The 25,208-nt window shown below is 41.7% G+C and overlaps 1 protein-coding gene and 1 long non-coding RNA gene across 3 annotated transcripts; one reads left to right on the top strand and one right to left on the bottom strand.

The window, feature by feature from the left end:
• Window positions 1-324: 324 nt before the first annotated feature.
• On the top strand, window positions 325-24,077 carry SEC24A (SEC24 homolog A, COPII coat complex component). Of its 2 annotated transcripts, XR_003527615.1 has the most exons (24): window positions 325-423; window positions 5,247-5,771; window positions 7,192-7,350; window positions 8,912-8,989; window positions 9,305-9,471; window positions 10,029-10,201; window positions 11,181-11,283; window positions 12,044-12,170; window positions 12,514-12,623; window positions 13,024-13,136; window positions 13,788-13,906; window positions 14,543-14,598; window positions 14,917-15,123; window positions 15,402-15,522; window positions 16,096-16,254; window positions 16,767-16,940; window positions 17,295-17,405; window positions 17,803-17,978; window positions 18,886-19,023; window positions 19,681-19,785; window positions 19,898-19,990; window positions 20,511-20,614; window positions 21,016-21,390; window positions 21,534-24,077. XR_003527615.1 is itself a non-coding variant. In XM_027643149.1 (23 exons), exons 1-23 carry the CDS (start codon window positions 375-377, stop codon window positions 21,128-21,130), a joined length of 3,282 nt encoding a protein of 1,093 aa, XP_027498950.1. In that variant the 5' UTR covers window positions 325-374; the 3' UTR covers window positions 21,131-21,486. The 2 variants fall into 2 exon arrangements, 1 of the variants encoding a protein (XP_027498950.1); XM_027643149.1 differs by lacking the exon at window positions 21,534-24,077 and having other exon boundaries at window positions 21,016-21,486.
• On the bottom strand, window positions 17,929-25,189 carry LOC113947010. Its single transcript, XR_003527616.1, has 3 exons — window positions 24,144-25,189; window positions 20,127-20,217; window positions 17,929-18,031 (listed from the first exon to the last, which is right to left on the bottom strand). It is a non-coding gene; the product is annotated as an uncharacterized LOC113947010 (long non-coding RNA).
• Window positions 25,190-25,208: the final 19 nt, after the last annotated feature.

Raw genomic sequence — 25,208 nt, 5'->3', positions numbered from 1 at the left:
GAGCTCGGCTCTGCTCGGCTAGGCTCGGCTCTGCTCGGCTGGGCTCGGCTCTGCTCGGCTGGGCTCGGTTCTGCTCGGCTGGGCTCGGCTCTGTCCGGCGAGGCGAGGCTCGTCCGGGTTCGGCTGTGTTAGGATCAGTTCGGCTGCGTTCGGATGAGTTCGGCTGTGTTCGGACAGGTTCGGCTGGACTCGGCTGTGTTCGGCTCAGTCCGGCCCCGCCCCCGGCCCGGCCCCGCCCCCGGCCCCGCCCCCGCGGAGCCGCAGCGTTGCTCCCGGAAGTGCCACGTGTCGGCAGTGCGGCTGCGCGCGCGGCGGTTCCGGTGCGTGGTGCCCCCGCCCGGGCCCGCGGGCGGTGCGGGAGCGGCGGCCGAGCCATGGCCCAGCCCGGGGCACCGACCGGCCCACAACGGCCCTACACCAACGGTGAGCGCGAGGGCAGCCCCGGGGGCGGCTCCGGACTCGTCCCGCTCCCCCTGGGGCAGCGCGGGCGCGGGGCCGGTGCCCGCGGGCAGAGCGCGGGGAGGGGGTTCCGGGGCGGCCCGTTCGCTGCCCCACTCGCTGGGGGACACCCGGCCGGGCTCGGCCGGGCCCTCAGCGACTCCCGCACACCCGCGGCCCGAGGGGAGCGCGGCGGGATCGGGGAGGGACACGGGGGAGCAGCGGGAGCGGCGCCGACCCCGTGTGTGAGCCGGGAGCGGGCCCGGACCGCGGTGTCGCTGAGACAAACACAGAGCGGCTCATCGGGCACGGGAACCCTTCATTCTCATCTCTGTTCGTGCCCAGCGCCCCCGGTGCGCCCGGTGTCGCGCGGGGTCCCCGCGGTGACAGCCCGGGGTTTGACCCTTGGAGCGGCGCTGTACGTGTGGCACCGCGGTTATCGCTGAGCTCAGCCTGCGCCGCGGCCGGGCTCCCTTATCTTGGCATTCCCGTAAAGCCGACGTTATCTGCTCCCCTGTGCTGCGAACTGGGAAGGTGCTGGTGACTTTCTTCCCCGCGAAATATACCTTTATAAAATTGAGATACTCAAGGTGAAACCGAACAGCTTATAACCAGTGTTTTAAGCTAGGAATAAAGACATACAAGGCCAGCCTTCTCTCTGTATCTGTTTTCGTTGTATGTGTGCAAATCTGTGCTGCTGGGTCTCCTGATTTCACACGCACACCCCACATCCTCTGCACTTGCTTCCTTAATTATGCACTTGTATGTCTCAGTAGCTCTGCTGCAGCATAAGCAACTCAGTTATAACGAGATCTTTTGATTTTTCTTCCCCCCCCCCCTCCTTCCCAGCACGTTTATTGCTTTTCCTCAAAGTCATCAGCAAAATGACATTTCACAAATAACTGTGGAGTTGCCTCTGGGGTCAAGGCAGTGGGAAGTGTGGGAGAGCAGTGTGGGGAGAGAGGCTGTGTTCTGAGAGCTGATGGTCTGAGCAGAGCCTGCACAAAGGGAGCCTTAGCTAATGGAGTGACTGAGTGGGATGATTTACAGGCTGGCAGTGCTTTATGTTTGCTGATTTCCCTGGTGTCAGATTAAGCACATAATGAAAGTTCTGGAGAGGCAGTCTGAGGAAGAGGAATTTCAGGCTACTCAGCTGTCAGGTGTATGAAAAACAAAGAACTGAAATGTAGAGCTATGCAAATGCTAGGTAAAAGAGTCAGACAGTTGTTAGGGTATGTTAGAGGTAAGGTTTGGGTTGCTGGTCTTTCAAATAAATCAGATTGCTCAAGCATGGACGGCTCTTAGCACTGTTTAAAATATGTGTTGAGAAGGTGCTGTGATCCTTGACAGCTTTATAAAACAGTGTTGAGAGTGCTGTAGTGGGGCTGGTCTGTGAGGAAAGAAGGCTGTCAGCAGAATGATGGATTGTTATACGGCTGTCAGCCCTTCCTCTCAGCTTGTTGCTTGCTGAGCTGTTTGCAGGTAACTCCCTGCCTGTCCACCAAGGCAGTGAATTATCAGAGCAGCACCATGTGCTGACCAGGAAATTGTTTAGCAGGAGCATCGGGTTGCTTGGCAACAACCTTCCTCTCCTTCATTCCTGTTTGGCTTTTAATAGGGCCAGGATTCTGCTCTCATTTAACTGCAGGTTTCTAGCTTGCTTTCCAGTTGATAGATCTGAAGTGCAAACAAGAAGGAGGAACAATTCTTTTAGAGCTGCTTTGTCTTCTTATGTGGTATCTTAACATGACACTTAATGAGGTGCTTTAGAAGGGTTTGGAAAGCAGTGGGTTGGAGTCACTGGTGGTGACTGATCCCGTGGCATCTGTTGGGATGTAACTTTTCGGAGTGTTTATCCTTGCATCTCCTTGGAGGTTGGAAAGCTTGTGGCTGGTGAAAGTGATGTGCTAAACAACTGGCTTGGAGTAGGGGGCAGTGAAACTGTGTGTGGCAGAAAATATGACTTGGATGCTGGCTTTCTTCATTGGTACTTTGACCATTTTATAAAACCACCAGGCAACAATCATATATGTTCTGGTGCCATTCCTGAGCTCTTAGAAACGTTAAATGACCTTCTGTTGCTCTAGAGGTGTCTTGTGCTGTTAAGTAGGTGGCCTTCCTTCTGTTACTAACTCATCTCTCTGGTCTCTTGAGTGTCTAGTGCAGGTGAAGTAGCTCTTCAGCCCACACAGAATTCCTTGTTTGTTCTTGGCTTCACAAAAACCAGCAGCACTTGAGGAAAGCTGGGGGGCCCAGATGCTCTTTGATGGGCCTCAGTAAAGAGGTCAGGTCAAGATGGGAGCCTGGCAGCAACAAGCCAGCGAGTCCTGAGCAGTTTTTGTGTGCTGTGAAACCCTTTGTAGAGCAGTTTTGCCCCTCAGTGCTATTTCTTTAGCTTTGTTGGCAGCTTAATGCAGGCTCATCTTGGAAACACGAACTACACGAGGGTATCGAGACATTTTGTCATCCTTCTGATTTTAAAAATTGAAATTTGAGACGTTGTGCTGTGGTGAATTATATTTTTTTAGTAGTAGTAGTAGTGGTAAGGTGCCATACAAAATATCAAGTTGGTCAGCTTTGGGTATCGCCTCACTTCTGTTTTATCCTCAAGCAGGAAAACAACGCATAAGAAGAGCAATCCAAGTACTCTTGATTCCTGTCTGGGCTACAGAGTTGTGCCTGAAGGTGAATAATCAAGTTAGGAAATTAATTAGTATTTGTTCTGTATTTTTCATACAGTTTATGGTAATGTTGTTACATCAGTGTGTGTGGATGCAGACAGAAGGTTTGGCATCACATAAGAATTCTCCATCATTTTTAAAGTTAGCAAGTTTCATTGACAATGGGGTTTGTAAATTGATTGTTGCAAACCCATCTGATACACTGCAGGGTAATTTCTGGAGGTGAGTCATAACAGCATTTTCATCTTTGTGAGCCACCACTGATTGTAGAGAATTACTGATTGCAAAGATTCATGAGCAGCATTGTAAGGACAGTAGGTTATAACTGGATTTCCTAACTGAATCATAAATTGCATGTTGAAATTAATGGGTGGGGAATGGACGGTGTGTACTTCTGATGCACAAATAACAGAGGAGTGAGGATGAGATCACTGGCACTGTAGTAGTTAGTGTGGATCTGTGCAATATTCCCTGAATTAACACCTGTCTGTGACCCAGAGCCTAAGGCTTCCTAGGGATTGAGGAGCTGAATGACCAGTGCAGTGTTTGTCCTAACTGAGAATTTCAATGTATTCTGCATTTAGCTTAATTTATTGTTAGAATAACAGTTCAAAGTTGTTTTAACATGGAAATGTGAACGTGCTCACCTTTCAGAACTTAACTAGAATGTTTCAGTAGGAAACCAGCTGTCTTTGGTTTAATGTTAAATGAAATTCTGTGACTTCATTCTGGTGGCAGCTGTTTCCAGTACTTGTATGATAGATATCTATATATCTATATATCTGTATATATATCTATATATCTGTATAGCTATATATCTATATATCTATATTCACCATCCAAGCTAATATCTCTGACGTGTTTTTTTAAAAAATTTAAGTGTTGAATCCTTCAGGCATTTCTGGTCTGGAGAATTAAGTGCTTTTGTTTCAAAAAAATTGTTCAAATATTAACTAAATCTGGAAATCTGGAAAACAGTACAGGGTTGTAAAGAAAAGAATCTTAACTCTGAGCCATAAAAAGGTTCTTTTCTGCTCTCACATGTATAACTGTGTGTGTGGAATGTCTCCAGTATTCAAGCTGTGTGTTTAGAGGACGAGCAGAGCCACAATGTGACTGGTTAAACAGAAAGATACAACATTGGGAAGAGTTTTGGTAATTTTGAAGGAGCCATGGCTGGCTGGGCATGCAGTATCTAGTGCGTTGTGCTCAGAAGGATTTCACTTGAGAATTTATAGCCTCTCTTCAGGATGTCTGCTTTGTGGCAATGGTATGGACAACCTGTAGTAGTACCTTTCCTGATGGAGCTCTTATTGCAGTGGAAATCTCGTGGGATTCTGTATCTCTGTGTTCCCTGGTAAAGCAGGAATCGGATGATGCCCTTGCCGGTGTTGGTTACTATTTGGAGAGTTATTAACCCTGTTTTCAATTTTTTTTTTGTTCAAATGAGTAAAACTCAGCTGAGCTATACCAACCCCCAAATGCATAAAGAGCATCATTAACCTATCAAGTTTTATTTTCCTGACTGGTGGATTATTTTATGATAAACTTACCCTTCATTCCATGTTGGTGACAGCAGGCCGCTCACATGCGTATGAATAGTTCTCTTACTAAAATAACCTGCAGAAACTTTCATAGATTAACTCTGTCACTTGAGAAGCAGCGTGGTGACCTATGCTGGAGCTGGCTGGTGGTGTCTTTGTGGTAAGCTGAAGTTTAAGTAGATGTCAGTCGTCATGTGAAATGGAGTTATTACGCAATGGATCTTCCGCTTTCGGTCTGCTCATGTGCTGCTGCCAGCTGTGTGAGAGTGCTCCTCTGTGGTCAGCTTGCTTTTGGGTGTTTCTGAAGATTGAAATGGTATCCTGGGTGAATTTCAGTCTGGGAGCGTGGATGGTACTGGAATGCCTAGTGGTTGCAAGGCTACTGTAGAACAAAACAAAGATCTAAGTGTTGATAGCAAAATACTGCCAAATTCATGTCCCCTGTAGCAATACTTCTGTCACACCTGACTGTTTAAAGGAAAAATGGCCTGGAGACTCATAAAATCCCAAGGAAAACATCTCTTATTTTCAGAAGTGATGCACCACACTGACTTCCTAAAGAGTGTAGTTTTCTTTCTTGCAGGCCCTGTTCAGAACCAGCTGATGCACTCACCCGATGGCCAGGGATACAACCCTGCGGTTCCAGGACCGTACCCCCATCAGGCGCCGGCGAAGGTTCCTCCACATCAGTCTCCTGGACAGTATAACTATAGTGGCTCTCAGAATGTTTCTCAGTTAAACAATTATCAAGGACCTGGCCAGACTCTGAACAGACCCCCAGGACCAGCTTTCTCCGGGTCACCAGTACCACAGACAGGTCCTGCTCCGCAAGTGGTGCCGCCGCCCGCGTTACAGAACTCAGCTGCTCTATCTTCTGCTGGAAGCTTTCCCCCTGGAGCCAGCCCACCGGTGCTTTCAAACTGGCAGTACAGCCAGCCTCCTGTGAGTCAGCCACTTGGGGCTCAAACAAGCCATTTGGCTCATGGGACAGGGACAGGGTCAGCTCAGCCACCGTCGTCGTTGTCAGGAAGTACAAATCCCCCAGGGAGTTACCAATATGCTGCTTCTCCGGGAGGTCCCCAGCTTCAGAACAGCTACATGAAGCCAGGTAACCATCCCCTCTGGATGTCTTAGCAATGTCCATTTCTCAGTGTCCTTTTAAAATAAAGAGGATAGAATTGACTCTGCAGTGGCACTTAGCTTGTGGAACAAGACTCAAAGCAGATACGGCCACTGGAAATACCGGGGTGCTTTCTTTGGGATAGAAATGGAAGTTCTGTGCACAGGTTGGGTGTTTCAGTTGGCTGAAGCAGGTAACTCCTGAATGGTGTCTCATTTTTTGGGACACTGTGTTTCTGTGACCTTCACCATTCCTTGGGGTAGCTCTTGGAGCATTAACACATTTCAGTCCAGGACTTCGCAGTTAAAAACTATATTTCTGTTTAGTGAGCATGGTCTCCTTTTAGCATGGTTAGCTTTTCTCTAATCACTTGATTCAGGTTGTTTTCTGAGCAACCTAAGTCAGGTTGATGCAAAAAATTGGAGCACAACCTGGAAAGAAAACTGAAAAGCGTTCTGTGCTGTCGAAATGAAAAGTTCAATGAAAAGCTTCCTCCCTCCAAACTTGCAATTTTCACATTTGATGATAATTGTCAGTCTTTAGAAAGTACTCTAAAAGTATGAGACTTGTTCCTGCTGCTTGACTGCTGGTATATGCAGTGGTAAAAGCTTTTCTAACACTAAATAGCTCTATTATGCAACTTGTGATTATTGTGGAAACACGGTTAATACTCAAGTTTCTCTTTGCCAAACTGCTGTCTGTTGTTACAGAGGTTTTTCTGACTGAGCATGCAAACAGGAATTAAGTACAGAAATATTTTCCATGTAAAAGCAAATAATTTTTCTTGTGGAGTGCTTTTAGCCTCATTAGAGACTTTTCTTGATGCTAGTTTTTTTTGTTATATGCCTGACTAATTTTGTTATGCTGTTCAAAATGTCCTAAACTCACAAAATTTATGAAACTGTTTCTGGCACTGAATTGGAATAACCAGTTAATACTCTGGAGTTAATGAGGAAAATGCTGGGAGATTTTGCAAAGTGGCATATGAAATGAGAGCAAGTGTTTGGAATAAGCTAATTTTTATATCCATTCAGTGGTGAATCCTCCTGAGCGATTTCCCTGGTATTTTTTTGTAGAACAATGATCACTTTTAATTCAGCTCATTTGGTGATCACTCCAGACTCAGTTATGAAGTTTGACTGTTTTCTGTACCTCTTGAAATTCTTGCCAATAATAGCAACAAAAAGCTGACAGATCAACAGCTACAGGAACCCAGCCTGAGAAAAGCATGACAGAACCAACCTGAAGTTGTGAGACCCTCTACACACATGAGGGTTTATGTATCTCATGCTGTTTATGCTCTGAATAAGAGGAATATTTAGAGTTCAGCCCGTGTGTTTTCCTAACAAAACTTAGGTGACTTTTTTCAGCTGAGTTAAACTCTTCCTAAAGGTTAATTTCTCTACAGGATCTGCACCTCCACCAGTGACCCAGCCTTTAACTCCACTCCACCCTCCAAGGCCACCTTTAGGACCCCCACCAGTTGGAGGTCCACCAAGGCCACCAACAGCAGTAGCAGGACCCCCTAATGCACAGTCTCTGCTAAATTCAGCTGCAAATAGAGAAGGTAAGAAATCATCTGCTCTTTATGTTGAATTCCAACATGGCAATTTGCTGTAATAGGCAACCTTTGAAGTCAAGCACATTGTTCTATTAGAGACTCGAATTGTAAAATTGGTGCTAATACAGCTAATAATTTAATGTGAAAGGAGCAGGTAAGGACCTGGAAGGAAGTAAAATACTTCTTGTAGACAGATGTTAATAAAATTTTAAGAACTAACTAATTTTCAAGTGCTGTTTAACATGGCCATGTCTCCCATGGTTGGTATTGCGTTTTTTCTTTGTCGTGTTCTAAAATGATAATGAAATTCTGATTTCCCTGCACCCCTGACTGCTGTGGGGACAAAGTCTATGCATAACTTCTCATATTGTTTCTTCTGCAGGGAGAGCTAAAATGTGGACCCTGCAATCTCTTGGTAGCTGTATCTTATTCTTCCCCTCTGTGTAAAACCACTGAAACACACATCTTGGATTTGTTCATTTTCTGGAGGAAGTTACTGCAGGCTGTTAAGTGTCAGCTGTTGAAGACAGATACCTGACTTTCTGTGTCTCCTGTGGGCCTTGCACAAACATGCCATTGTTTAGGAACTCCTCAGGGCTCTGTATCAGACAGACTGCAGCTGGATGGTATTTAGTGCCCATTCTAGATAGGGCCACGTGCTAGTCAGCAGCTTTATTTTTACATATACAGTTTGTTCTGTCAGAGCCGTTGGTTCCTTGCATGTTCAGATTGACAGTTTCTTGTGTGTGGTAGCTGTGTGAGTACAAGAATAGGAGGTTCAGATTTAGCTTAATTTAGAATGTATTAAATGCATTAGAAACAGCTTTTGCTTAGAAAATATTTTCTTCATAATTAAGAAACATTTTCGTAGCCCTGGAGAAATAAAAATGTTTAGTCTAGGAAGCAGGTTGACTGCTGCATATTTGCAAGATTCAATGTGTGATGTGAGTTCTTTTTATTGGGTCACCTTTGAAGATTTTAATGATAATAAAAATAATTTGAGAACCTACTTCTCCTTAGCGATAGATAATTGTGTTTGTATATTTAGTTAGCTTACCAAAAACTGTCCTTTGGGAGCACTCTCTCAATTTCAAGGTTTTCTTATCTCAGATGGAATTTCTGTCTTGACTGATATGTGACCATATCAGAACTGTTACTGTTTGGTGACCAATACTGGACCAAGTGTGTAAGTGAAGGGAATTTGGTGTTTCTGTGAATTATTAGTGGAAAAAGTTTGTCAGGGAACTCAGTACCTAAACTGTCCCCTGATCCTTTACTGCATGGGAAGTTATGGCAAATACCTGATCTAAAGGAATCTCAAAAGATGATTGAACCTTGAAGAAAGGCTGTGAGGTTTCATATATGTCCTTTGTTAAGGTCACAAAGGAAGGGTGAGAAAGAGGCCAAAGTGTTTATTTAATTCAGTTTTGTCCTGGGACAAAACCAAAGTAGATCCAAATTATGCTCACCTAAATATTCATCCAGCGAGTAGGATTGTTTTGCAGTTAACTCATTAAAACATCTTCATAACTTGTGAATTTTTTTTTCTGATCCTTTTCCTTCAAAGGTGATGCTGCATCTGCTGCCAGTGATGGGTCTGTGGTGCAAAACAGCTACGATGCAATAGAAGGTGGTGGCCTCATGGGTAAGGCTTGGGGAGTAAAAACGGTTGCTATTATCATGTAACTTTTAAGAGTCTGGGAAAGATAGAAGTTTAAGCATTTATGTACAAACATATGTACTTGGTTCAATGCCTGTGTTGAAGTTAAATATGAAATTTGAAGCATTGACAGTTAGCATGTCTTTGCCTGCAACACACAAAGCAGGTGAGAGCACTTTGCAAAATTGACAGTAGTTGTAATATTTACACTTAGAAACTAAAGCAGCTCTCCAGCTGTACCAATGCCCTGAGTAAGATACAGTTGCTCAGCAATTAAGTCTTTGTCTGCTCTGCTTTCAGCAACTCCACATCATTCTCCTGCTGCCCCGAATCTTAAGATGAATAGAAGTGTTGGGTATTCTTACCCTGCCTTACCCCCAGGCTACCAACATCCTTCTCCTCCTGGAGCACCAGGAATGCACGGAGCTGCTTTGCAATATCCAGATGGATCAAAACCTTTCCACCAGGTAAAGACTGTCTGGTTTTTGTCTCAGTACAGCCTGTGGGGTGTGTGTGGGTAAAGAAAAGGGATGATTGGTGTGTGTTGTACATCTCTAAGGTGCTGCTTCTGTGGTTCCCTGGTTAAGCAACGTTTGTTCAAAGAGGATGGATGTAGCCTGAATCAATGCTTTTGCCAGTGCCTTTCTGAAGTGCCAGCTCTATCTGAAGTGTTCTATCCTCACATCTGTTCAGGATGTTTCTTTCAGCTGCTTTTGGCATGTTTCTCTTCCCTTGTGTTCTCTTTGTCAGCTGAAGTATTTGGGTTTTTTTTTTTGCTGAACTTTGAAAGCAAACTGAGCAACATTTCAAGAACTTTGTAGCAAATGTAACAGATTTTTACCTCTGCTGTGTTACATGCCGAAGTCCAAGTTTGTGTAACAAGTAATATTCTAAATATACCAATACAATGGCAGTTAATACATGAACAAAACAAACTGAAGGGGAAATATGTTTACTTTTGAAATGAACTGTGGATTTCAGCCAAATAATTAGTGTTAATTTCTGAATTTTTATTTGACTCTAGCCTGCCCTGGGCACTAATCACTTAACTGCATCAATGGGTGGCCTGAGTCTACAGCAAGAAGGGTTAAGACCTGTGAATCTTCTTCAAGAAAGGAATATTCTTCCTACGACCCTCTTGAAGGCTCCTGTCCCAAACTTGCACGAGGACATCCAGAAACTCAACTGTAATCCTGAGTAAGATTATCTGTTTGCTATAATTCATCAAAATAAATAGAAGTATAAATTTCCGCTTATAAACATAACTTTACAAACTATTTCCTTAACTCTGTGAGGAGGAAACATCGAAGTTGGGCTTCATTGTGTTAAGATGAAGGTGGTAAGTGGGTTTAACTTTGAAGTTGGGAAAATTATTTGTGTGGAAAGTATGAGGGAAAATATGTTGCTTGCAAGGCACTATAGCTAGGTGGAGTACAAAAACATTATAGCTGGCAGTATGATTGAGAAAAGATATAAAATAGGAATTAAGTCATTCAAGAGAGGTACACCAAAAAGATTGTGAATGCAGAAATATGGGTGAGCTCTGTATTGAAAGTAAGCTTTTAAAACAACAGAATAAATGAAATATCAGACAAGAGGCTGGCAGTTGGTTATTCAAGTCATCTCTCTGAGGAGACCAACCAAACTGTGTGTAGCCAGGTAGTCCTGCTTTGCAAATGTTTTTATGACAGAGGAAATAACAGTGCCTTTGGGACGCTGTTCATGCAAACAAGCTGGACTGGATTTGCAAACCTGCCATGCACATCTGCTCTTTGCAGAAACACCCGAGTGCTGAACCCTCAGAAAATGACTGTGGGGTTGTTTTTAGTTACTGAGTTTTAAAACAACTTTTTGAACTTTGCTGGTTCTGATTTATTCCAAAATAACTCGCCATATATAAAGATTTGGTGCAACTTTGAACGTTGTTAGGCTTAACTTTGACTTGAGTGACTAAAATAACACTCAACTCAGTGTAAAGAGCATTTGTATAAAATAACTCAAAATATGGTTTATGGGTCAAGCTCAGAGAAACAAAATGGTGTGACAGAGATGGAGAAGATCCTTTATCTGGAAATGGAAATTCACCATCACCAGCTCTAGAAAAATATACTGTACTACTGAAATCATAATTTGTTTTCTGAAAGCCTCTGAAAATAACCCTTTGTCCTCCATGTAGGTTGTTCCGCTGTACCCTGACTAACATTCCTCAAACTCAGGCCTTATTGAATAAAGCCAAACTTCCTTTGGGGCTCCTGCTTCATCCTTTCAAAGACTTATCGGTATGACAAATATTCAAAACTTTTAACTGCTGAAATATCAACTGTGCCTTTACCAGAGTCCAGAGTTGGACAGTGAATTATAAAACAAGGGCAGGTATCTTGGCCCAGAAAAATTACCATAGTAACTGACATTTCCCTGTTCCATCCAGATCACTGTAATTTTTCTAAATTATTTCTCCCTACCACTTCTTAATGAAAAAACCCAACTCTCAAACCTTAAAAAACCAAAAGTGTAGAGACAGCACAGCCCTGGAACTGTGACAGAAGACAACACGTCTAAATTCCAGTTTATCTTGTCACATATCAGTTGTAGTTATTGATTTCCTATACCAAACCTAGTACTAATTCTAAACTCAATTAAGACTTGACAAAGTTGAAGGGGTTTGGATGTCCTCGGATAGACAGAAGACTGTGAATTTAACAGTGCCTCTTTTAAATACTGTTGGGGTTTTTTTACAATTTAATTAATTGGCTTTTCTGCCCCTGATTTTTGATCTGTAGTGGGTGTAGGCCTTGGTCTTAAACCATCATAAAATTCAAGACTTTAGAGGCTTGGAAAGGAAACCTACACAATCAAATATGTTAGAGCTCAGTTCCTACCTGGTACACTAAGAAATTGTAGGGATGCTGTGAGGATGCAAAGTGCTCCTTCCTTCCACAAGAGTGCTTTGAGCAGCTAGCCAGGAAGCAGAGTGTTGTTGCTGTAGATGAGTAGCTGCAGTGTGGTGATGCTGTAAAACAGGAAACTTCTCTCTTCCAGCAATTGCCAGTGGTCACTTCCAGTATTATCGTGAGATGCCGTTCCTGCCGGACCTACATTAACCCTTTTGTCAGCTTTCTAGACCAAAGGAGGTGGAAATGCAATCTGTGCTATAGAGTGAATGATGGTAGGTTTTAAATGTGCTTATTGCTTTAAAGGGTTACAGTTCACCTTTCCCACCTTGGCCTTTGAGACTGTTACTTGTTGGCCAAGTCAGTCTGGGGTTGTTGTTGAGTCCTGCTGGGGCTGTGAGTTGTGAGAAGTGTTTCCCAATGGCAGTGGTGTCACTAGAGAAGCACAGTAAGCCCAGGTGGTCCCCCAGAGTATCCTTTCAGGTGACAAAATAGCTGCCCTGCCTAGTGTAGTTCTCCAAAAAGTGTTGCCCAACAGCTACAAAAGATATATTTGTTTTAAAATGCAGCACAGCCAGTACCAGTGTGAAATACTAACATATAAACTTACCTGCATAGTTCCTGAAGAATTCCTGTATAATCCTGTGACAAGAGTTTATGGAGAACCTCATAAAAGACCTGAAGTCCAGAATGCTACTATTGAGTTTATGGCTCCATCTGAATACATGGTGAGGCTTTATTTATTTTTAGTTACTTTTAGTTAGTCTCTCCCTTTGCTTTGTTTTCAGAGGGAAGTCAGAAAAAACTTTGTTACAGAGGATGCTTTCCAGCTCAGTAGAACAGTTTTTGCTTCAAGCAGTGTATTAGAGAACTCCTGGGGAGAACTTCAGATAGTTCACTTTTAAACATTTATGATGTCAGACTTGTTCTGTATTTAAATATGTAGGTATTTGTAGGTCTTCTGAAAGAAAACTAGAATTCTGGTATTACCAAATGAGAGGCAGATGCATTCAGAAGTTTTAGCTGCCATCTCTGTGCTGTTTTAAGAGTTTAAACTTGCAGTGGAATGGACAAACCTAATGTAGTGAGTGTTATTTGAAAATTAAAGGTAATCTTTTCTTTGCTCAGCTGCGTCCACCTCAGCCACCCGTGTACCTCTTTGTGTTTGATGTCTCTCACAATGCAATTGAGACAGGATACTTGAATACAGTCTGCCAGACCTTGTTGGACAATCTTGACTTGTAAGTACTTTTTTCCTTAAAATCTCCTATTTTCATTCCTCTTAAGAAATTTGTAATAGACACCAACGTGCCAGTCCTTCCTGTCTAGGAGAGATATGTCCTGGTGATGGCCAGTGGTGTGTTAAAATGGGCCATAAAGCTGCAGTCTTTTTTCCCATCACAGCTGCACCAGTATAAAAGATAATTCTGAGGCTTGTTTTTCAGTCTGACTCTCCTGTCTGCTTCACCAATCCCCACTTCACCAATCCCCATCATGTTTATGAGATCTTTTGAACTGTATTTTTTAAAAGCTGAAATTTAGATAAGCATTTGCTGAAAGAGTTCATACAGCTAATAAACTTTTCATAAAATACATGCTCTTTGAACATATATAAATGCTGCTTGGTATTTTGCAGTTTATTCCTCCCTTTTGCATTTCTGATTGCCCTCCTAAGGTTCCTGCATGTCTGCTAGGTGACTTTGCTATGAGCTACTTTTTTGTTGTTTGGGGTTTTTTTTTAAATCTCCACAATGACTTAGTCAAGCTTTTGCAGTGTAGCTGTGAAGCTACTTTGTAATAACCAAGGAGGGATGCAGTGGATGTTTAAAAATAAAAAAAAGCCTGCAGAAATGAAATTTCATCTTGTTGAACACCATATGTCTCATTTTCAGGCTTCCTGGGAACACTAGAACAAAAATAGGCTTCATAACATTTGACAGCACAATCCATTTCTACAGCCTTCAGGAAGGTCTCTCTCAGCCTCAGATGCTTATAGTTTCAGATATTGAAGGTATGCAGAAATAAATTCTGTGATTAGTATCTACTAATGACTGCCTGTTATGACAGCCTTTAAAAATACATATATCTTGTGAGAGTTTGTAGGTCAGATCATTCATCTCTCTGGTAATGCCTTTAGGAGTAGCACATGTGTGTGTTCCTTTATGAAGTCATCTCCCTGATGTCTCCCTGAGCAGTGCTGGGGCTGCTCATGACTTAACACGTGCAGCCAGCCTTCCTAACTCCTAGTTTAATTTGGACAATTATCTGGATTCCTCTTGAGGTCCCAAATGCTGATGCTGGGTACATTTGTATAGATTTCCTGGTGACTGGTGCTTAGTGCTGGTCCTGCTGCCTTTCATTTCAAGTCACCCTTCAGCACGTTGTGGGGCAGGGTGGAATGAACACTGCAATTATTTGCTCTGTGGTTTTACTTAATAGTCTTGATTATCCTTCAGCCCTGTCGATTGCTACTCTGACATAGCATTCTAGCCACAGGAATGCTTATGAGGAAAAAAAAAAAGAAATCCACATAATTATGTTTACATGGGTTTATATGCTGACACCCTGTGCTTTTTTCAATGGTTGGCAAATACAGTCAGGGAAGTGTTCTTTAAAGATAACTGAAATACTTTTTTTTCCCTTCCAGATGTATTTATACCAATGCCTGAAAACTTATTAGTAAATTTAAATGAAAATAAAGAGGTAAGAGCTAAGAACTATCTTAACTAGTGACGTTCACATAGTTTGGGATATGTTTGGTAATTCTTGGATTACTTAATGCTTTTGAACACCTACTGTTCAAATGCCAGGTTTGAGGCAGAAAAGAGAGGTTTTATCTGTGTGACTCAGTAAACTTTGGCCAACTTTAAACAAGGCAGTACTTCAATTTTCTAGGACTTTTTCTTTACTACCTTGATATTAGAAGTGGTAATACACAGTTATGTAGTTCAGCAATCAGCTCTAGAAAGAAGAAAACTCTGAAGACTCCGAGACTTAATACTTGTGTTTCCTCACTTGTAGCTAATTCAAGATCTGTTGAAGACCTTGCCACAGATGTTTACCAAGTCCCTGGAAACTCAGAGTGCTCTGGGGCCTGCATTACAGGCTGCCTTTAAACTCATGTCCCCCACTGGAGGTAGAATCACTGTCTTCCAGACGCAGCTTCCCACTGTGGGAATGGGAGCACTGAAGCCACGAGAAGAGCCAAACCAAAGAGCAACTGCAAAGGTTAGGAAAGCAGAAAAGGTTGAGGGAACTGGCAGCCTTGTTCTGTGCATTTGGGTAGTTCTGGGATTGCCTGTTCTGGGTTAATTTTGTGGTTTTCTTGGTAGAAAGAACAAAAAAGCCAACCAGGCAATATAAACACAGATTAATTATCTGATTTTTTTTTTTTTTAAATATTGCTGTAATCAGTGATGGAGAATCAGTTATTTGTGCCCCTGAAAACAGGCAATAAATCTATTTAAATTTCCTTTGTATTTTTTAATTCTGCCCTGTATTGACAGGACATACACCTGACACCATCGACTGATTTTTACAAGAAGTTAGCCTTGGACTGCTCAGGGCAACAGGTTGCAGTGGATTTATTTCTTCTTAGTGGGCAGTATTCTGACTTGGCTTCTCTAGGTAAGTCATATAAAGCTGTTGAGGGGTGTGTAACTCTTGTACTTTTGGCAAATGTATAGAATCTACATTAAAGTTTAGTGTATGAACCTGATTTGAACTAATCTAATGTGTCAAGATGCAAATTCATCCTTGCTGAGCAGTGACAGTGAATAGAATGATGTTTAGTTAGAATAGAAGTTACTTTCATATCCTCCCTTAGTGAGTCAGGATTTTTGTGATACTGGTATAAGTGGCTGAAATACTTTCCTCCTTTTTATGCCTTTTAACTGTCAGTGTAATTGTCTTTAGAGTAAGTTTTATTAGCATTTTAATTATTTTCTTCTCCATTTAACTAAACTATCAAGTGACCAAGTACCTGCAATTTCAGGTCAATGGAAAATTGTTTCCCACCTGAAACTACACACATACTTAAGGATATAGTTGTGTTATATCTGTGTCTCTGTATGCAGGTCTACAACTGTGCATCAGAGCGATTTGCAGTTTAATAATTAAAGGAAATATTGCATTCAGCTGGTATATTTAAAGGCTGCAACAACTGTCTGCACTCTCCAATGTGTGCTGGTTTTGTTTCAGGTTGTATATCCAGGTATTCTGCAGGTAGTGTCTATTACTACCAGTCTTACCATCATAAACACAACCCTGTCCAGGTGGAGAAGTTGCAAAAGGAGCTGAAACGATATCTAACTAGAAAAATTGGGTTTGAGGCCGTCATGAGGATAAGATGCACAAAAGGTTTGAATTCACTTTCTTAGATTTTTGGGGCAGAGAGGAAGTGGGTGTTTGCTGTTATTTGGGAATGTTTTCATTGGTATTTTAGCTGATTTGTAAGCTTAAATGCTTAAAAGGTAGAGATTAGAAAAGTCAAATTCAATACCAGAGATCAGACAGTTTATTAAAGACTGTATTTGCAGTACATTTTCTGGCATCTAAGTTCCATTTTACAATGGTTAAAACTGGAAATTTTGTTGGACTGCTATTTCAGCAAGGGACCTTTTAAAACCTAGAGACTTTCTACTGTTGTGCATTGATTTGCCTTGCTAATTCCTGCTTTCTCTTAGGCTGTGTGGATTCTTTGGATTACTTGTGTGTTTGGGATATTTGCCTTTTCTGCAGATGCTGTATTTCATTGAGAGGGAGCATTCCAACCCAGAGCCATCTGCACTGGTGGCACATGTGTAAACAGTGTCTGTATTTCACAGCTACGAAACCCAAACTGATTCATTCAATCCTTGCTTATCTTGCAGGGCTTTCCATCCATACTTTCCATGGGAACTTCTTCGTAAGATCCACAGACTTGTTGTCGTTACCCAACGTGAACCCGGACGCGGGATACGCCGTGCAGATGTCCGTGGAAGAGAGTCTGACTGATATGCAAGTTGTTTCTTTCCAGTCAGCTCTCCTGTACACGTCCAGCAAGGGTAAGATGTACAGGTGGTGTCACCTGCAGTGTTCACATGAGTCTTTGTGTCCATTTATCAGCTGCAGTTCAGCTGCAGTAACTTACTCAAACTGCCTTATTTAATATCAGGATCACAGCTTGGGTATGTCGTTGATATTGTTGCTTCTTTCAGACCAAGAAGTTTATTGGGAAACATAATTTTGGTCTGAAAATAAGTAGGCTTAACCCAGAAACTGAGAACTAATCATTTTTAAGGGCTACTGGAAATGGCCTGATTCACCATCTGTATGATAAACTAGGTTGAGCAAACAGTGGCATTTTAGTATTTCATAAAACAAGTATGCTGGGAGACAACAGTTTTCTTTTCCTGCAGGTGAAAGACGAATTCGTGTGCACACCATGTGCTTACCTGTGGTGACAACACTGAGTGATGTGTACCTGGGGGCAGATGTGCAGGCCATCACTGGGCTCTTGGCCAACATGGGTAAGTGTGCTCAGAGCCTGTGTGGGTATGCATGGATCCCATCCTTAAAGCTCTGAGCAATAATCCCCCAGGAGAAGAAAAAAAAAAAGAAAAATCTTTTAGAAGAAAATATTCCTACTTTCTAAGAGTACTTTCTAAGTAGAAAGCCCAAGAGTATTGTTTTTAATGCTTAGCTTAAGTATCAGTAGAGCTGTGTATAGTCACCTGGATTTAGGCTTAGTCTGGTGCATCATCACAGGCCCCTGGCTTTTTTTCTGAGTCACTTCCTCTGGAATGCAGTAAAAGCTTCTTGGGATGCATCAAAGTGAACGATAAAATGAGAAGAGTTAACGTACGTGACTGTGTTCCTGCCAGGGGAGGAAAAGGCTCTTACTTGAGCTCTGTGCTCTGTTTTTAGCTGTGGACAGATCAGTGTCTGCCACGCTGAGCGATGCTCGGGACGCCCTGGTGAACGCAGTGATCGATTCCTTGTCCGCTTACCGGGCATCGGTGCTGAGCATCCAACAGCCCGGGCTCACCGCCCCCCACTCCCTGCGCCTCTTCCCGCTCTACATCCTGGCACTCTTGAAACAGGTAAGAGGGTCATTGCTTGGCAGGTCAGCTCCAAGTAGAAGGAGAGTTCTTTGCTGGAGAACGATTCGGTTCGGAAGTGTATGTAAAACCAAAAGTGTAAATGTTTTAAGCAAGGGAACGGCAAAATATTAAAGATGATGATTAGTGCAGAGAATGTGGCAGGGTAGTGGTAGAGTGTTTTTTCAGGAATCATTTTTGTGCCTTTCTGGAAATGTGGATCCACACAGCAGTTCAGTGTGGATCAGAAGAGAGCCAGTTGGCTGGCTGTTCTTGCAACAGGTTTTAATTTTTTTAATTGAATTTCTGTGAACTCATACTAGAAGTAATTTTAAATGTTGGACAAACTGGCTTTCTCTTTTAGAGAGAACTTTTGGATTCATACCTCTTGATTAGGAATTAACCAGCATGTTCACACTGACCTTGTTCATTTAAAAGACTTTATAAGTATTTGACCCGATTAATTGGGAGGAGTGAGCCCTTGTTTAATTTATAGCTGTTGCTCTGTCCCAACAAACCAGGACTATCTCTTTCTTGTAAATCCAGACCTAAGATTCTGAACACTGGAGCCAATTGTTACCTGCTCCAATGTTAATTAAGTTCCATCAAGTAGCATTTTTAAGGTGTATGTTAGAGGGACACATTGCAGGATGATTTCATCTCAGCTGTAGTGGATTGATGGTGCTGGGTCATGGTTAATTCTAGAATCCAGAAATGAGAATCAGGAGACTTGTATGATTTGTACGTGAAACATCGAAGAGAATATAAAATAGCAGCAGTAAAATACCATAAGAAAATACTTGCTGCACATCTCTACGACTTAAGTTGGAAATAATCAATAGATGGTGTGTGAAATTCAGCTTCTCTGGCTTTGCTTTAATGGTTAAACTAAATGCCTGACTGTTTGCAGAAAGCATTTCAAACTGGGACGAACACACGTCTGGATGAACGGATCTTCACCATGTGTCAAGTGAAAAACCAGCCCCTTGTTTACCTCATGCTCATGACACATCCCAGTCTGTACAGAGTCGATACTCTCACAGATGAGGTGAGTCTTTGCAGTGCTACATGATCTGTCTGTTTGATGGCAAAGACTTGTATGATGTGAGAATAAATTTGTGTTAAAAAGCTCCCAAGTTTCCCACATTAAAGCTGCGTAGCTAAAATGTAATGTTTCATATTCTCCCACTTGTTGCATTTATGCATTTGTTATTTGGGGCTGGATTGATGAATTCTGGAGAGAAGCTGTGCTCTGGCTATGGATGGATGAGGAAGATTTTTCCCTAACTTTTTTAACTTTTTGCCTTATGTCATTATCTTGCACTATAAATCACATGCACATAAAGACATCATCACATGCTTTAACCTTTTGTCCCTCTGCAGCTTCCTTTATTTTAAAATGTCAAGCACTTCTGTGAACAGTGAATGTTTATGTAAAACCCTGAATAATTTTAGAAATAACAAATCTGACATTCCAGTTCTAGAACTAATTAACCAAGATGAAGTTGATTAAATACCCCCTCTCTAAATAAAACATTGGGATTTTTTAGTAAATTATGCACTTGAAGTATGACTTAAGTTAAACTGAGAAAAAGGGTCCAGCTTCAGTATTCGGTGTAATACATCCTACTGTTATTTAACCTTCTGTTCTGTTTTGTTGCATCAAGATGTGAACTGCTGGTTTTCTTCTTGCTTCTTCTTTTAGGGGGCTCTTAACATAAATGACAGAACTATACCTCAGCCACCCCTTCTCCAGCTGTCAGTGGAGAAGCTGAGCAGGGATGGTGCTTACCTTATGGATGCTGGCTCTGTAAGTTGGGTGCCGGTGGAGATTTTAAAAAGTATCCAAATTTACTTTATGAGAGCACTGCTGGGGTGTGTTCTGTGCTGGACTAATGTTGTTATTGATGGGTATCTTTCAGGTGATGTTTCTGTGGGTCGGGAAGAACTGTGGGCAAGGTTTTATCAGCCAGGTCCTTGGAGTTCCAAATTATGGCTCAATACCACAGAATATGGTACGTGCTTGCTTTGCTGAACACCAGCCTTACAGTGCTGCCAGAATGTTGTCATGAGAACTAAAATACCACTACTCAAATATTAGCCCTCTAGTTGTACAAATCCAGATTCAAGGAAAGAAATAATCGCTGTTACCTCTTGGGGTTTCTCCAGGCTGAAACTTTATAGAATATATTCCCATGAAAAGGCTGTAAGAAGAGGCTGACAGTGGTTGAGTTTCTCAGACCTGTGGGAGCAGACCAAGAACACTTGCAAATAGTGAGCACAGTGGGTTAGTGGGGTATCCTTTAGTGTCTGCAGTAAAACAGGCATCAGTCACAGCTCACTCATCATTCTGATAGCTATTTGCTGATAGCAGTTTAGTGCCCTTCACTGTTTGAAGCCCTTTCAAAGAAGACAGGACTGAAACTATACATCACAAAACCTATTTGTCTGGGTTTTCTTTATGCCCAATAAGTTCATTCTATTGTTTTTCTGAAAAATATCCTGTTTGTTTTAATGAAACCCTTTGCCTTTTAGACACATCTCCCAGAACTTGAAACTGCAGAATCCATCAGAACACGAGCTTTTGTTTCTTGGCTGAGAGAACAGAGACCTTTCTTTCCTATAGTATATATAATAAAGTAAGTGGGTTTTAAGTCATTGTGCTTCTTCAGGAACCTGTTAACAATACATATTTGGATATCATATACTGAACTTCCTTAATGGAAGCTTTAATGATGGTGTGTGCTGTGCCTGACAGATTTGACAACAGATATGACTTGTTGTGAGTTGTCTTAAATTAGGATTTCCACGGACTGTAAAAGACTAAATGTCACAGAACAATCTTTAGGTAATGTCATATAAATGAAGTAAATGCTGGTAAGTGCCCTTACTAGGATTAATCACTATTAAAGGCTCTTTGAGATGCACTTTTCATATGTCCTTAAGCTCTTGAAATGTTTTGCCTGTAACTTTATCAATGTATTGCACTGTAGCTCTTGGCAAATGTTTATTTCACTCAAACACTATTTTCATTTTTAAGGGATGAGAGTCCATTGAAATCAAGTTTTCTGCAAAATATGATTGAAGACAGAACAGAATCAGCCTTATCATACTATGAATTCCTCCTTCATATACAGCAGCAAGTGAATAAATGAAACACTAGCCTTTGGCTCACTTCTTTAAGGAAAGATTTTGCAGTAAAGAATGATTGTGCTTGTAATATCTTCATTAATTCTGTGGCCTGAGGCAGTTGATGAGAAGTTCTCACTGTGATTTCAACGAACTAAAGCAAATAAAGGACCACATCTGAGAATCAAATGTGCAACTACATAATATTGTACCTTAAAAAAAAAAAAAAATCAAACTGTTGGAACCGGTTGAGCACCTTTAATTTGCTGCAAATCGTGTTTTTACTGTAAGTAGTTGCAGCATGAAGTACATTTACAAAGGCAATACTGAAAAGGTGAAATACATTTTGTAAAATAAAGAGTTCTTTGTTGTTCAAAATGTATATTTCTGTAACTTTTTGCCTTTTTTTTTTTTTTTTTTTGCTGCTAGATATAAAACCTCACAATACTGATCATGATTTGCAGGGAAATTCTTTCTAAGTGCATCCAGTGATTACAGACAGAGCATCTCAATGTTCAACTTAATGCTTAAAGTAGCAATGAAACAAGTGTTCATTGTGAAATGAACAAATACTTATGGAGTGTAGAATCCAGTGCTTGGATTTGGATTATGGCTAATAGGACTAAAGGTAAGCTTAACCTGGACGAGATGGCTGAATTCATAAAGCTTTTAATAAGTCAGTATTCTAATTTAAAACCTGGGGAGGAGTGGGCCCTACATGAGGTGGCTGAGTCAGCAGCAAGAGTAGACTTGGTAGATGGCAAGTTTTGCTTCTCTTCAGTAGAAGGAGTAATTTTAATTTCAGTTTGTGGCAGGGGAAGGGCACAGAAGGTTATCTCAGATTTATTGCTTTGGTTTATGTTCAGTAGACTTTTGGCTCTTGTTTATGTGAACTGAATGTTGGGCCCCTCAGATCTGGTGTTTGTGTGGCAGCACTTTGGACTGAATATTTAGAGACAACACTGAACATCCTGATGTTAAAATAGGAAATTATTTTTCCAAGAACAAAATTACTGTATTGCATTTGAAGATTCTTGTATCATTGCAGACATGCCTGAAGTTGTCAAAGAAGGGGTTTTTTACTGTAGCTGTGTGATGAGCCCAGGTACAAAGCCATTGTGCACCAAATAAAAGCTTTAAATATACTCTCAGATCCTGCCAGAGCTGCAGATTGAAGGTGACATCAGACTTGAATCAAAAATTTATATACAAAAAGTATTTAAATAACTTTATAGAAGTGTATTGATGGTTGTTCTGTTTTGAAGATTAGGCTATCCTTGATAGCTACCAACATAGAGTATTTACCTTGCTGTATCCCTATGCCTATGGAAGTGTTGCATATGGAGAAATCTTGGTTTGCTTTTTTTGTTTAAGAGTGTAAACTTAAAGGTCTTGCAAAACCTGCTTCCTGGGGCAAGTAACTTGAAGAGGTAAAACACTTGTAAGTGGTCAAACGTACTGTGCTTAGTTCACTTACATTTGGTGACACAAATGTCAGTGGGGTCAACATTTGGGGCAGGATTTGCTCCCATTTCAGGCTGTAGCTGCACGTGATTGTCAGGAGTTGCCTTACTTCAGGGGAGGAGTTCCTTGGGGGAAATTGTTCTTGTGGCTCGAGCACAAGAAGCTAAAGTTCAGAACAATGACTAAAATAGCATGGAAAGCCTATTATAGAACCAATTTAAGCTTCCCTGTCTGCTGCCTCCGTAGCAAACAGGAATATATTTACTTGAACAGCTTTTCAGAGAATTGCACAGTTTCTAGTCATACTGAAGAGGTTTTTTAAGTTTTGACAGTCTGATTTTTTTTTTTTCCAGGGGGGAAAGGGGTCTCTTCATTTAAATCATAAATGGAACCTCTGCACTTGCATAGGTTCTGACTGAAACCTTGTGTTTTGGGTATATTATCACCCCGATGTTGAAAACCATCCTTACATCTAACAGCCCACCTGAAGTCTGTTTGTTACTATGACTGTATTTTTGCTACTATATCCCTTACTTTTTTTTAAGAAACATAAATGTTGGAGGTGGCCTCATTGCTTTGTGTACACCAGACTAATGGCTGAAGATGTCTGTCTTTGTGGCAATTAACAGCTTTGAATTGGAGTCCTTAAGTTTGACAGAGCAAAACATGATAAATGAGTCCGATGAACCCTCTTGGAGTTCTCTTCTCTTTGGAAGAAATTCTGTATTAGTTTATTCCCTAGCAGTGGGGAAGGCCTGCTGGTTCACTTGTACTGCTGTAAGGGCAACACGGGGCAGATGGACACACACACACTACCTAGGATTTCTCATTTTTACATAACATTGAAAAATGAGGACACCGAAGATGAACTGCAAAAGTAGGCAAGAGTGGCTCTGGTACTTAGATCTCAGCATGACAAACTCTCCCACTGCAAATGTGTGGTAGGGGTGTGTCTGTTTTTCTAGTTGAACACTTTTTTTTAAGCTATTTCTGTATTTGACACATTAGTGTTCAGCGAACAACATTGTTACCATCCATTTTACTTTGCTTTCATTATCGTTTTTAATTTAATATATTTGAGTCTAAGTCCACATAGACTGTGTTGCAATAACTAGAATGATTCACTTTTATTTAGAATTAATTTCTTAACAGATTTTAATCAAAGATGCAGAATGGCTGTTAAGTTAAGGGACCATTAAATGTGATTTTAAGGTTCTGTTTACTATTATGGATGTAATCCTTATAGTAAATTTAATTTTGTAAAGTAGTGTATAATATTGTAATATTAAACCTTTGTTTTCTGAACTCAAACATTTGATCTTCAGTATGAAGTTATAAATCTTCCCCCTTCTGAATTTGAGACAGGATTTACTTGTCCTCCTTTTTACAGTTTGTAATTTTCACTGTTTTATTCCTGTAAAAAGTCATTTGTAACACATGCAAATGCTTATTTTATCTGTGCTAATTTATCAGATTTGGCTACTCAATAAAATTAATTGAAAGAACTCATGCAAGTCCATCACTTCTTTCTTATAAATAAAAATAGTAATGTATTCGATTAAGTGAGATAAATACCATTTATCAATCAAGAAGTTGGTCTCACGAGCCAGCTGACAGTGATGGTTGGAATTTAGCCTTCAGCAGCATTCCAAGATAGTGATCAGTTTTCTTGTAGGTGATCCTGTATCTTCATTTAACATCCCGTTCTTTCAGCACCTTTTTGTAAAAGTCATTTCCATTTTACGCTTGCCAATTCTTTTATGGGCTGTTGTCACCGCTGCTTCTGGTTCATCGTGGATGAGTTAATGCATGAGCTTGGTAGTCGGATCTCTGTATTTAACTGTTTTTGAATACAGAATTCTGTCATTCAGTTTTGTTGAAATATTAATTGGACTTGTCAGCGCTGGGGTTTTTTTTTCCCCCCAATACACATCCCATTGTCCTGCTGCTGCTGAGCTCCACCGCTCCGGCTGTGGCTCTGGGCTTTGGAACCCTCAGTGAGGGATCTCCCGTTCCTAACTGAAGTGTCTGGGGTGCTGAGGAGCAAAGTCATTCGGTGTCGAGGATGTGGAGGGCAATTATGTGAAGTACTGATGGAAATGATCCCTCTCCTCGCTCCTTTGGTTTGGCTCTCGGGTGCTGTCGCCCAGTGGTTGTCTGTGGCAGTGTTCAGGCAGAGGAAGAATTAATGTGGTACAGTTTTATCACCTGTCACACAAGGAGAGGTGTGATGGACTTTTAGTGTGCATAAACATGAGTATTATGCGTCTTCCTAGAAAGAACTGAATGCACTCCGAGTTCTGTAATGTCACGGCAATTCTGGAATCCTGGAGCGGTCCTTGTGTGTTGGTTTTTGCTCAGTGTGCACAGTCAGTCCGCAGCGGTGCGGCGGCAGATTGGGGGGCTGCCCTGTGTGTGCTACACGCTCGTGTGCGCTGCACAACCCCTGCCCAGCCCTGAGGGTGCCCCGTCATCCCCGTCCCCTCAGCGCCGCCATCGCCCCTTCCCGCCCTCACACAGCTGTGACGTCACCTCCGAGGCCGCGCCCGCCATCTTTAGTGCTGGCGGCGCGCCGTTAGAGAGCGCGGGGAGCAGGACTCCCCCAGCGCGTCCCGCCTTTCTCTTGCCCTTATCCAAAAT

This window comes from Corapipo altera, unplaced genomic scaffold (assembly GCF_003945725.1).
Source record: "Corapipo altera isolate COAL_440 unplaced genomic scaffold, ASM394572v1 75, whole genome shotgun sequence".
In the NCBI taxonomy this organism is placed as follows: Eukaryota; Metazoa; Chordata; class Aves; order Passeriformes; family Pipridae; genus Corapipo; species Corapipo altera.
Note: the sequence above shows the minus strand (reverse complement) of the source record. Positions and strands in the feature narration are given on the sequence as shown.